This window comes from Galeopterus variegatus, unplaced genomic scaffold, assembly GCF_000696425.1.
Source record: "Galeopterus variegatus unplaced genomic scaffold, G_variegatus-3.0.2 Scaffold757, whole genome shotgun sequence".
In the NCBI taxonomy this organism is placed as follows: domain Eukaryota; kingdom Metazoa; phylum Chordata; class Mammalia; order Dermoptera; family Cynocephalidae; genus Galeopterus; species Galeopterus variegatus.
Window position 1 is genome coordinate 183,749 of NW_007726868.1, and position 12,136 is coordinate 195,884.

Consider the following 12,136-nt stretch of genomic DNA (forward strand, 5'->3'; position numbering starts at 1 on the left):
CCATTATTGCCATGTACCCAGCACTGGGCACCAAGAAGAAGCTCAACAACTGTTTCTTGAGAAACTTAAGGACAGGCAGATATCTCCACACTCAAAGGTCTCCTAATCACACTTCCCTAGTCTTCCTCCCTTTCACATCACTGACGTTTTAATTGTTTTATTGAGGTATAATTTACATACTTTAGGAGCTGGCCAGTTAACTCAGTTGGTTAGAGCATGGTGGTGTAACACCAAGGTCAAAGGTTCGGATCCCTATACCAGCCAGCCACCACTACCAAAAGAAAAAAAAATTACATACTTTAAAATTCATCCATTTTAAGTGTCCAATGACACTTTTTAAATGTTTTTTAGTAAACATACAGAGTTGTGCAATTCAGTGATTTTTAGTAAACAAACAGTTATGCAACTGTTACTACCATCCCATTTTAAAATATTTTCATCACTCCAAAAAGTTCCCTCAGTTAATCCCATTTGCAGTAGTTCTCTGTTTCATCCCCATCCTCAGGCAACCAGTATTTTACTCTCTGTCTCTATAGATTTTCCTATTCTGGACATTTCATATAAATGGAATCATATAATATGTGGTCTTTTGTGTCTGGCTTCCTACTTTAGAATAATGTTTTTGAGGTTCATTCATGTGGTAGAGTGTATCAGTAGTTTGTTCCTTTTACATATTGTTTTTGAATTGTATTCCACTGTATAGGTATACCACATGGTGTTGTTTACCAATTGATGGATATTTAGACTGTTTCCAACTTGGGGCTATTATGAATAATACTACTATGAACATTCAGGTCTAAGTCTTTGTGGACATGTATTTTCATTCCTATTGGGGAGATTACTAGGAGTGGAATGGCTGAGTCTTATGGTAAGTTTATGTTTAACTTTTAAAGAAACTGCCAAGCTTTTCCAAAGTGACTGTAATGTTTTACATTTCTATTAGCGATGTATAAGGGTTCATGTTTCTCCACATCCTGGCCAACACTTGGACTTGTCTCTCTCTTTTATTATAGCAATTCTAGGGCTGACCAGTTAGCTCAGTTGATTAGAGCATCGTGCTGATATTATAGCAATTCTAGTGGGTGAAAACTGGCATCTCATTGTGGTTTTAGTTTACATTTCTCTAACAACTGATGATTTTGAGCATGTTTGCCATGTGTATGTCTTTAGTAAAATATCTAGGCAAATCTTGGCCATTTTTTAATTGGGTCACATGTCTTATTAATGAATTGTAAGAATTCTTTATGTATTCTGGATACAAATTTTTTTTATCAGATATAGGAGGGTACTTCAGAGAGTTCCTAGAAAAATAGAATTGAAAGATAATAATATTTTCATGAGCTTTTTGAAGTACCCTTATATGCTCATATGATTTGCACATATTTTCTCCCAGTTTTAGTGGTGTCTTTTGAATTGTATAAGTTTTTATTTATCTTTTAAATTTTATACCAGATTTAAAAGTTATTTATATACCACCATTATAATATTACAAGATTCTGTGTTTGTTTATATATTTACCTTTACAAAGAGCTTTATATTTTTATATGCTTTCATTTTGATGTCTAGCATTCTTTTTTTTTTTTTTTTTTTTTTTCCCTTTTTGTCTTTTTTACTGACCGGTAACAGGATTGCAACCCTCTGTGTCGCGCCCGCACCGCGCTCAGCCAGTGAGCGGGAACCGGTCTCCACAACACACTCAGCCAGTGAGCAGGAGCCGGTCTCCACATGGGATCTGAACCCTCGGCAGGAGCGCCGCCGCACTCCCAAGCGGCGCACTCTCCAGTGCGCCACCGGGCCGGCCCGTGTCTAGCATTCTTTTATTTCAACTTGAACTCCTAGCATATCTCATAAGGCAGGTTAGTAGTGATGAATTTCTTCAGCTTTCGTTTATCTGGGAAGGTTTTTATTTCTCATTCGTTTTTGAAGGACAGTTGTTTTGTTTTAAGTTCATGGAAAGATACATATTGCCCTTTAATTCTATTTTTCCACAAACTTTTTTTTTTTTTTTTGCAGTTGGCTGGTACAAGGAACCAAAGCCTTGACCTTGGTGTTATAAGGCTGTACTCTAACCATCTGAGCTAACTGGACAGCCTGAATTGTAGGTTTTTAACTCTGATGAAGGTGTTTATCAATTATTTCTTTTATAGATCATGCTTTTGATGTCATATCTTAAGAACTTGTTGAAGTTTTATAGTTTTCTTTATTTTTTTTTTTTTAAGAGATGACCGGTAAGGGGATCTTAACCCTTGGCCTTAGTGTTATCAGCACCGCACTCTCCCAAGTGAGCCACAGGCCAGCCCTAAAGTTTTATAGTTTTCATCTTACATGTAGTTATATAATCCATTTTGAGTTAAGTTTTATGTATGATGTAAGGAAAGGATCTAAATTCATCTTTTTGTGTGTAGATTTCCATTTGTCCCAGCACCATTTGTTGTAAAGATTATCCTTTTCCCATTGAGTTGCTTTGGTACCTTTGTCTAAATCAAAACCATAAATATAAGGGTTATTTCTAGTCTCTCAATTCTCTTCCATTGATCTGTATGTCTGTCCGTGATTATGTGGTATTGATTACTCTGGTTTTAAAGTATGTCATAAAATCCGATAATGTAAGGCCTCCAATTTTGCTCTTTTTCAAAATTCTTTTGACTTTCTAGATACTTTGCTTTCCTGTGTAACTTTTATAATCAGTTTGTTGATTTCTACAGAAAAGCCTTCTGAGGTTTTAATAGATAATAGTGCTGAATATCAATTTGAGGAGGATTACCATCTTGACAATAAGTCTTCCAATCTGTGAATATGGAATATTTGTCCATTTATTTAGATCTTCCTTGACTCCTTTCAGCAATATTTTGGAATTTTCAGTGTACAAGTCTTACACTTCTTTTGTTAAAATGTTTCTAAATATTTTTATGCTATTATGAAAGGAATTGCTTAATTTTATTTTCAGATTTTTTGGTGCTAGTATATAGAAATACCATTGATTTTTGTATACTGATCTTGTATCCTGTGGCCTTGCTAAACTCATCTATGAGTTTTATCATTTTTTTAAATTGTGTGTGTGTGTTTGTGTATTCTTGGGATTTTTCTACATATGTGATCGTGTCACCTGTAAATAAAAAAGTTTTACCTCTTCTTTTCCAATTTGGTTGTCTTTAATTTCTTCCTGCCTTATTGCACTGGCTAGAACCTCCAGTATAGTGTTGAATGGAAGTGGCAAAAGTGGAAATTCTTGCCTTGTTCTCAGTCTTAGGAAAACATTCAGCCCTCCAATGTTATCTGATGTTAAGTTGTGGGTTTTTCATTGATTACCTTTTTAAGTTGAGGAAGTTTCATTCTATTAGTTTGTTGAGAGTTTGTATCATGAGTGGGTGTTAGATTTCACAAGATGCTTTTTCTGCATCTATGAGGTGATATGTTTTTTGTCCTTTTGCCTCTTAATATGGTTATAACATTAATTGATTTTCAAGATGTTGATCCAACATTGCATTCCTGGGATAAATCCCACTCAGTCATGGTGTATATACCTTTTTTATATTGTTGGATGTAGTTTGCTAGTGTTTTGCTAAGTATTTTTGCATCTGTGTTCACTAGAGGTATTTTGTGATGTCTTTGATTGGTAATACCAGCCTCATAGAATGATTTGAGAAGCGTTTCTTACTCCTCTATTTCTGAAAGAGTTTGTGAAGAATCAGTATTTTTTCTTTTTAAAACGAGAGAATTCACCAGCGAAACTATCTGGGCCTCTATTTTTGAAGGAAAATTTAAAATTTCTAATTCTATTTCCTTACTTCCCTGGGTTCCCCCTGAGGGTGGGCACCTGCATCTCTTAGGGAGTTGGACTCTGGTGGTTAGGGAAATTCTTGCCCCACCAGCAGGGATTGAGATTACTAGCATGAACTTAGTCTGTGTCCTTATAAGCCCCTCACTTTCCTTCCCTCCCTTCTCTGGGTATGCTCACCTCTTCTTGTCTCTAAGATCATCCTTTTTCTTCACTTTTGTGCTGCCCACCTCCACCTCTTTCTAACTTCCAAATATGAGGCCTCACCCTGAGTTCTGATTTTGCTCCATACACTCTCCCTACCTGATACCTCCCTTCCGCACGTGTGAGGAAGGTATCTGGAGTCTTATTTCTGGTTTTTGTTGTTGTTGTTGTTGTTGGTGGTGGTGGTGGTTTTGGTTTTTTGGTAGCTGGCCAGTAAGGAGATCTGAACCCTTGACCTTGGTGTTACCAACACCATGCTCTAACCAATGGAGTCTTATTTCTGACTAGCCAGATTCAAATATTCACTTGGATATGCCCCAATATGACTGTGTCCAAAGTAGAAACTTTGATCTTACCCTCAAACTTTGTCATCCCCTAGTTTTCTCCCATACCAATAGTGTACCTCTCATCTTCCCAGTTGCTCAGGAACCCAGCAGTGGGCACGGGACAAGAGTCGTTTATTTCCTTGCTCGTCTCCAACAGCCAAGCCATGACTTAGTTCTGTTGACTCTACTTTCAATCCAGTTCTCTCCTCTGCTTCCACACCATCAGCCTATCTCTTATAGCCTGAATTGTAACAATGTCCTCCTAATTGGTCTCCCTACTTCCACCCTTGCACACCCTGCAGTCTATAGACAGCAGAGTAGCCAGAATGAAATTGTAGAACTATAAATCAAATTGCTGCACACTGGCTGGCTGGTTAGCTCATTTGGTTAGAGTGCTGCCTTGGGACACCCAAGGTCAAGGGTTTGGATCCTCATACCAGCCAGCTGTCAAAAATAAACAATTGTTGCATGCTTAGACCCTTCCAGTGGCTCCCCAGGACCTCAGGGCCTATTCTCCTATTGGGATCGCTTGGGGGACAGTTCAGACACAGCTTCCCTAACAGGACATGTGGCCCCCAGGGATGGAGGGTCTGAGGCACTTAGCCCTTCTATTCTTTTTTTTTTAAAGATGACCAGCAAGGGGATCTTAACCCTTGTCTTGGTGTTGTCAGCACCATGCTCAGCCAGTGAGCTAACCGGCCATCCCTATATAGGATCTGAACCCGTGGCCTTGGTGTTATCAGCACCTCACTCTCCCGAGTGAGTCACGGGCCAGCCCAGCCCCTCTATTCTAAGCAGAGCTCTCATTGATTTTTTTTTTTCTTTTATTTGTAGATACTGCTCCTAATGAGAAAATCTCCTTGATTCTTTTCTTCTTTTTTTTTTTTTTTTTTGGTGGCTGGCGAATACAAGATCCAAACCCTCCTTATAGAGCATTTGCACATTGAGTCTTGTAGGATCCTCCCAACAGCCTGATTGAAGAGACAGGGCAGGAATATCCCCATTTTATAGATGAACAAACTAAGACAGAGAGGGGAGGAGACCTATTCAAGGTCACTCGAAAAGTGGCCAGAGACAATAGGTAAATAGACAAAAAGTTGTGATACATCCAAGCTCAGCAATAAAAGGAATGGATTCAACAATATGGATAAGTCTCAAATTAATGATGTTAGTGAAAGAAGCCAGATGAAAAAGAGTACATGTGCATGATTCCATTTATATAAAAAATACAAACAAATCTATAGGGACAAAACAGATCAGTGGTTCCCTGAAGACAGCAGGATTGGGCGGGTGGGTGGGAGTTCTGGGGGAGAAGTAGGCTGGGATTACCAAGTGAAGTGAGGAAACTTGGGGATGGCGGATGTGTTCACTGTCTTTACTGCCTTAACTGTTTCACAGCTGTTTACTGTGTCAAACTTATCAAAGTGTACACTGAATATGTACAAGGTATTACACATATGTCAATTATAGCTCAAAAAAACAACAGAACACTCATTCTCACTGTGGCTCCTGAGCCCCCAAGTTCTGCTGTCTCCTTTCATAAATGGAAGGGTCCTTTATGACCATATGGGGCTCCCAATCCCAGGGTGGGGGTCAGGCTGGGATGGTAAAGGGACCTGTGGGTTCCAAAGGCATCGTGTTTTCCATCATGTAGAGTGGTCTTCTGTGTTGGAGTCAGGGAATCTGATGCCTGGTCCTCCCACACGTAAACGTCAGGATCCTGCATTTATCGTTTGACATACTTCATGTTACGTGGTCTTCAAGATTATCACTGTTTTGCACTTCTTAATTTCTTTATGCATATGCTCACCTCATACATACCCCCCTCATATCAATACAGAAGTGTGCCTTATAGTCATGCTTTGCTAAAGTGCAGCCCCCATTTTCTTCTTCTATTTTGTTGATTCCCCCCTTGTTCATATCAGGAACATCTATCTATCTATATTTTCATGTCCATATTTGGGAGTTTTCTTTGTTTTACAGAAAATGGTTTCCATTGTATGTATTTTTTTTTCCTTTTTGTCTTTTTTCATGACCGGCAACGGATCGCAACCCTCAGTGTCGCGCCGGGACCGGCAACGGGATCGCAACCCTCGGTGTTGCTCCCTGCACCTCGCTCAGCCAGTGAGCGGGAACCGGTCTCTATGTGGGATCCGAACCCTCGGCGGGAGCGCTGCCGCACTTCCCAAGCGGCGCACTGTAGCAGTGCGCCACCGGGCTGGCCCCCATTGTATGTATTTTTAGCTGCCTTTTCCCCACACCTTCTGCCAAAGTTCTAATCCATTTGTAAAGGTCATGTCATGTCCCAGGGTGTATTTTCCCCATTATTCAGTCATTCCTCAGCTGGGTTCCTCTTTGTTTCTGGGTTTTGGCCATTCAGTTTTCTTGAAAGATTTTATTTACTGATTTATTGAGGCAGCTGGCCGGCCGGTAGGGGAATCTGAACACTTGACCTTGGTGTTGTTGGCACCGCACTCTAACCAGGTTTGTGACTGGCCAGGCTTATTGTTTTATTTTTTACATATGAGTCTCTAATCCGGTTGGAATTGTTATCAGCTGATATATTTTTATTTCCCTCTAGGTGGCGAACCAGTTAGGCCCCCCTTGTTAAAAATCCACCCTTTCCACACTGAATTGAACTGCTGTTTCAGCCATACGTTCCCTTCTTATATATAGGGTGCCTTGTTTCCAAGTTCTCTTCTTTTCCACAGGGCCTTTTGTTTCCCTTCCTGGACCATTGTCACTTTGTCCTGACTCCTCATTCTTCTTCACAGTTTTCTTGGCTATTCTAGACATTCCTTCTCACATGTGAATTTGAGGATTATTTTATTTCCTTCAAAAACACAAAAACCCTGTTAGTATCCTGGATCCTAATGGATTCTAATGCGTCAAATTTATGTATTTTGAGAAAACTGATTTATTCATGATATTAAATCTTCCTTTTCAGGCTTATTTTTAGTCAACAAATACTGGATTTTAGGCATGGAGTTAAAGCAGTGAACAAAACTGATAAAATTCCCTGTGTCTTGAAACGTAAATTAGAACAAGCCTTGTCTTTCCATTTTTTCAGATCTTATTTAGTGTCTTTTAATAAATTTGGGCTCTAAATTTGGTTGAACTTAACCTGCAAGAACCTAGAGGAAACCTAAACGGGGAGTTTTAGGGTGAGGAATGATTTGGCTTCATGTCTGCTGGGTATAATTGACAGTGTGGGCAAGACACTGGGTTCCAGACCCCAAGGAAAGCAAGATGGTGGGCACCATTCCCAGCCATACTTTTATTATTATTTGCCAGTAGTTGATGGCAAATTGGTTTATGATATTATTTTTTATACTATCTTTAGTTTTTAGTATTGTGTATCCTGAGATTAATAAAATGGATTGAGGAGCTTTCCATTTTTTTCCTTGATTTTGAATTCAATAACTATTATATATACGCACAAATTATTTTATATAAACTATTAAAGTTTAAATAACTTTGGAATTACTTGTCCTTAAAAGCCTCGCTATTCAAAATGTGATCCATGGACCAGCAGCACCAGCATCGCCCGGAAGCAGGGACATTTTTCAGAGTACAGCATTATAGGCCAGTTTCCCCAGACTGTGATATGGTGTTGACCACCTGTGATGGGCCCAGAAGACCTGGATGAGGCCTGGAAGCACTCTCTTTTGGTAGTGGGGGGTATGGATGAGGGGCTGGTGCATTCTGTGGGGCTGTAAGGGCTGGAAGTGGCCTTCTCCAGCTGAACATTATTTCCCCACCACGTGGGGAGGGTCTTAGGGTTTCAGCTTAACTTGCTCAGTCCAAACCTGCCCATTTTCCAACCCCACTCCAGGGTCACTCCCTGCAGCATCCCCCTCCCCCTCCTCTCACCCACCAGTGGGTGGTACCCAGGGTTTAGGTGGCAAGGGCATTGGAGTTTGGACTGTAGGCAAGTGGACCAATTTTCTTGAGACTAGATTTCCTCACTGAAAGTTGCAGATGGTGTGTGCAACTTGCAAGGCAGTTCTGAGAACTAAGTAAGAGACTCTATGGGAAGATGGCTACTGTCATTTTTTTTTTTTTTTTTAAAAGGATGACCGGTAAGGGGATCTCAACCCTTGGCCTGGTGTTGTCAGCACCATGCTCAGCCAGTGAGCGAACCGGCCATCCCTATATAGGATCCGAACCCGTGGCCTTGGTGTTATCAGCACCGCAGTCTACCGAGTGAGCCACGGGCCGGCCCAGATGGCTACTGTTATTAATGGAGAAGGGTCCTTGGCCTCTCTGGGACTATTACTTTAAAAGCCCATTTCCTCAAGGAGCTCTACACCGTAGCCCTGGAATGAGTTTTCACTAAATTGTTTGTGTAGCAAAGACTCTTGAAGGAGCATGCTAGTGAGACAAAAAGGGCATTCATCCATTCACCAAGTACTTACCAAGCAACTACCAGTGTACCAGGCTTTATTCTTGGGGCTTGGGACTCATCAGTGACCAAGACAAAAGGTTTGCTGGTGGACCAGATTGGGTTGTGAGAGAGAGCAAGGAGCCAAGTTGCCTTCAGCTGACGGGGTGGGTTGCAGGAAAGGCAGGTTCAGAGGGAAGATACACCCTTTGGACATCCAAAGGGACATGTCCAGGAGGCAGTCTCATATGCAGGTCTAGGATTCAGGGAGAGGTTCTGACTGGAGCTTTGCCATAAAGTTAAGGGCATAAAGGAAATAAGGCCATTGAAGAGGCTGGGGCAGATTACTCTGCCTTCCTGAGCCTCCAGGCCTGACCTCTGATGGCCTCTGTCCCCATTCTCAGTTTCTCTCCATGGCCTCTGCCCTCAGTGAGTCTGTGCCCCCACAACCTCCCACCCAGGGCCTGCCTCATTGGTCTCCTCACCCCAAGTCCAGCCAGTCCAGCATAACACTTTATTCATTCACTTATTCACTTAATCTTTTATTTCAGGAACATTTTATTGAGCTGCTCCCATGGTTCTCACTCAAGGGTGGTCTGACCTCCTTGGAGGTGTCTGGATATGTGAAAGGGGTATTTGGTTGTCACAGTGACTGGGCAGGGAGCAGGGGTGCTAGGGGCCTGCACAAAAGGAACTGCCCTCCCAGAATGCCTCACTGAGAAACTCATTCCACAGCCCCCTGCTGCTGGCTCAGGAGGGCCCAGCTATGAGTAGACACAGTGCTGTCTGAGGACTGTGAGTAAATAGATAAAGGAAGAACACTGCTGCCTGGGAGAGCAGGGAGGCTTCCTGGAGGAGGCGACTTTTCAGCTGTGCCTTCAAGGATGAGTAGGATTTACAGACACAGGACGGGGCAGGAATTCCAGGCAGTGGGAAGCAGGTGTGTAAAGGCAAAGGAGTGCAGATGGGCTCAGAGTCTTGGGAGCCCTCTAAAAGAGGGCAGCCCTGGATGTGTAGAAAAGGCAGTGCTGAAGACAGCTGAGGGAGGTGGACAGGTGGGGAAGAGGAGGTCATCGTCATGGGATGCGGGTCTCCCCTCCTTTTTCCAGCCCTAGAAATTCCTCAGGATGTTGGCGATGATGTCAAACTTGGCTTTCTCATACAGGTCCCTGACCACAGGTGGCAGCTTGGTGCTCTCAGCCTTTGGAGGGGCTGCCTCAGAGGACCCAGCAGAACGCCTCATCCGGGGGACCTGCTAAAGCAGTCATCGTCATTGATTGACCCCCTTTTCTGTCCCACCTGTGTCCCCTCCCTCAAGGCTCGGATGAAGAGACTAAGGCACAGCCAGGGAGGGTAGTGAGAGGGCTGGAGGTGGCCCCTGGGCAGGCCTGGACTCTGGGACTCATTTCCAGGAGGCTCCATCTCTGGCTCCTTTTTTTCCAAATGTGGGATTAGGGGGAGGGGGAGTTTCCAAGGGATCTCTTGGGGCCAGAGCCCAGGGCCCAAAGTAGAGCCAGTGTCCTCAGAGCACCGAGTAACCCTCCCAACAACCCCCAACGCCGACTCCTCTCCTCACCTCCTGCCAACCGACTAGCAATCATGAAGATCTAGCCCCTCTTCGCACTCTACAAGCCTCTCGCCTCCCCACAACTTGCGTTGAGAAGGGCTTGATAGAGCCCCTTTTCCAAAGGAGGACACTGAGGCTCTGCTCTCTAAGTCAGTGGCCCAGGCGGCGGCACCTCAGTGGTCGGGCGGTGACCAAGGGGGAGCCGCCGCGAGAGGAATGGGTGGGGGGCCACGGCGGAACTTCGGGCAGCGGTGGGGAGGCGCGGCCGCTCCGCCGCCGGAGGAGGAACCGGGCGGGAGACGCGGTCCAGGGCGCACGGCGGCCGGGAGGGGAGGGCTGGCCGCCGGCTCCGCTTGTCGGGCCGAGGCTCACCTCTGGCTCGCGCCCACCGTTCCTGTCGCAGCCTAGGGCCAGGAAGCGCCAGCGCCGCCTCGTGACGAATTCGCCGGTGCAGATTCGCTCCTCCTGCGGGGGAGTGGAGACGGGCTGGAAGTGTCCGGGCCACCCTCCCCGAGAGCGGCGAGGGCTGCCCGGGTCCCCCGGGTGAGGCCGAGCCGCGCCCGATCCCAGGTCCCTGGCTGCCCCGAGGGCCGTGCAGACCCCCTGTAGGGAACTCCACAACCCGCCCTGGGGTTCTCCCTAACGCGTTCTCAAACCAGAGATGCAAATCAGAGCCAGGAGAGGCGGTCCCTGCCTGGGAAGGACCAGAGCAGACTAGATGCGCACCCATTGAAATAAAGGACGTCCATGTATATGATTAAATAGGAAAAGGCTTCATGAATCAGCGTGTCCAGAGGAAACCATATATGTTTAAAATATACAAGTGTGCATAAAAAAAGATACAGAGGATGGTACATCAAAGGTTGATGTCTGTCCTGTGTAGTGGGGTTGCAGGAGATTTTTATTTTACTTTGCTTCTGTACATTTTTAAAATTTGCTATAATAAAGTGTTATTCTGATTTTAACAAGCAGTGATCTCTAGGTGGGTTATGGTCACGCTTTGCTCTTTTTTATATTTAGTAATTTTTTTAGCATGCTTTGCTTTTATAACAGGATTTATAATAATTTATAGTTAAGAAAAAGCAATAAGGAAAAATCTGATTTCTATTTTATTTTATTTATTTATTTATTTATTGTCCTTTTTTGAGACCGGCCGCACCACGCTCAGCCAGTGAGCGCTGTGAGCGCACCGGTAATCCCTATATAGGATCTGAACCCGCGGCGGGAGCGCTGCTGCGCTCCCAGCGCCGCACTCTCCCGAGTGTGCCACAGGCTCGGCCCAATTTCTATTTTATTTTATTTTATTATTAACCTTTAGAAGTAAAATGTGTCCTTTTTTGTCACAGTTTAATGCTTTTTTAATTTTTTAATTTTTTTTTTTCTTTTTTGTCTTTTTCTGTGTCCGGCAACGGATCGCAACCCTCAGTGTTGCCCTGGTACCGGACAGGGACCAGCAACGGGATCGCAACCCTCGGTGTTGCTCCCGCGCCTTGCTCAGCCAGTGAGCGGGAACCGGTCTGTATGTGGGATCCGAACCCTTGGCGGGAGCGCCGCCGCGCTTCCCAAGCGGCGCACTATAGCAGTGCGCCACCGGGCCGGCCCCATTATTATTATTATTATTATTTTTATTTTTTTATTTTATTTATTTATTTATTTATTGTCCTTTTTTGAGACCGGCCGCACCACGCTCAGCCAGTGAGCGCTGTGAGCGCACCGGTAATCCCTATATAGGATCTGAACCCGCGGCGGGAGCGCTGCTGCGCTCCCAGCGCCGCACTCTCCCGAGTGTGCCACAGGCTCGGCCCAATTTCTATTTTATTTTATTTTATTATTATTTTTTTTTTCTTTTTTGTCTTTTTCTGTGTCCGGCAACGGAT

The 12,136-nt window shown here is 44.0% G+C and overlaps 1 protein-coding gene across 1 annotated transcript in view; it reads right to left on the reverse strand.

The window, feature by feature from the left end:
- Positions 1 to 9,274: 9,274 nt before the first annotated feature.
- LOC103590024 (15 kDa protein B-like) overlaps positions 9,275 to 12,136 on the reverse strand; it is a 4,580-nt gene continuing 1,718 nt past the window's right edge. The window contains exons 3-4 of the mRNA XM_008572137.1: positions 10,632 to 10,724; positions 9,275 to 9,947 (exon numbers count right to left, since the gene is read on the reverse strand). Coding sequence (XP_008570359.1) covers positions 9,804 to 9,947; positions 10,632 to 10,724 — 237 coding nt within the window. The 3' untranslated portion in view covers positions 9,275 to 9,803. The remainder of the gene's footprint in view (positions 9,948 to 10,631; positions 10,725 to 12,136) is intronic.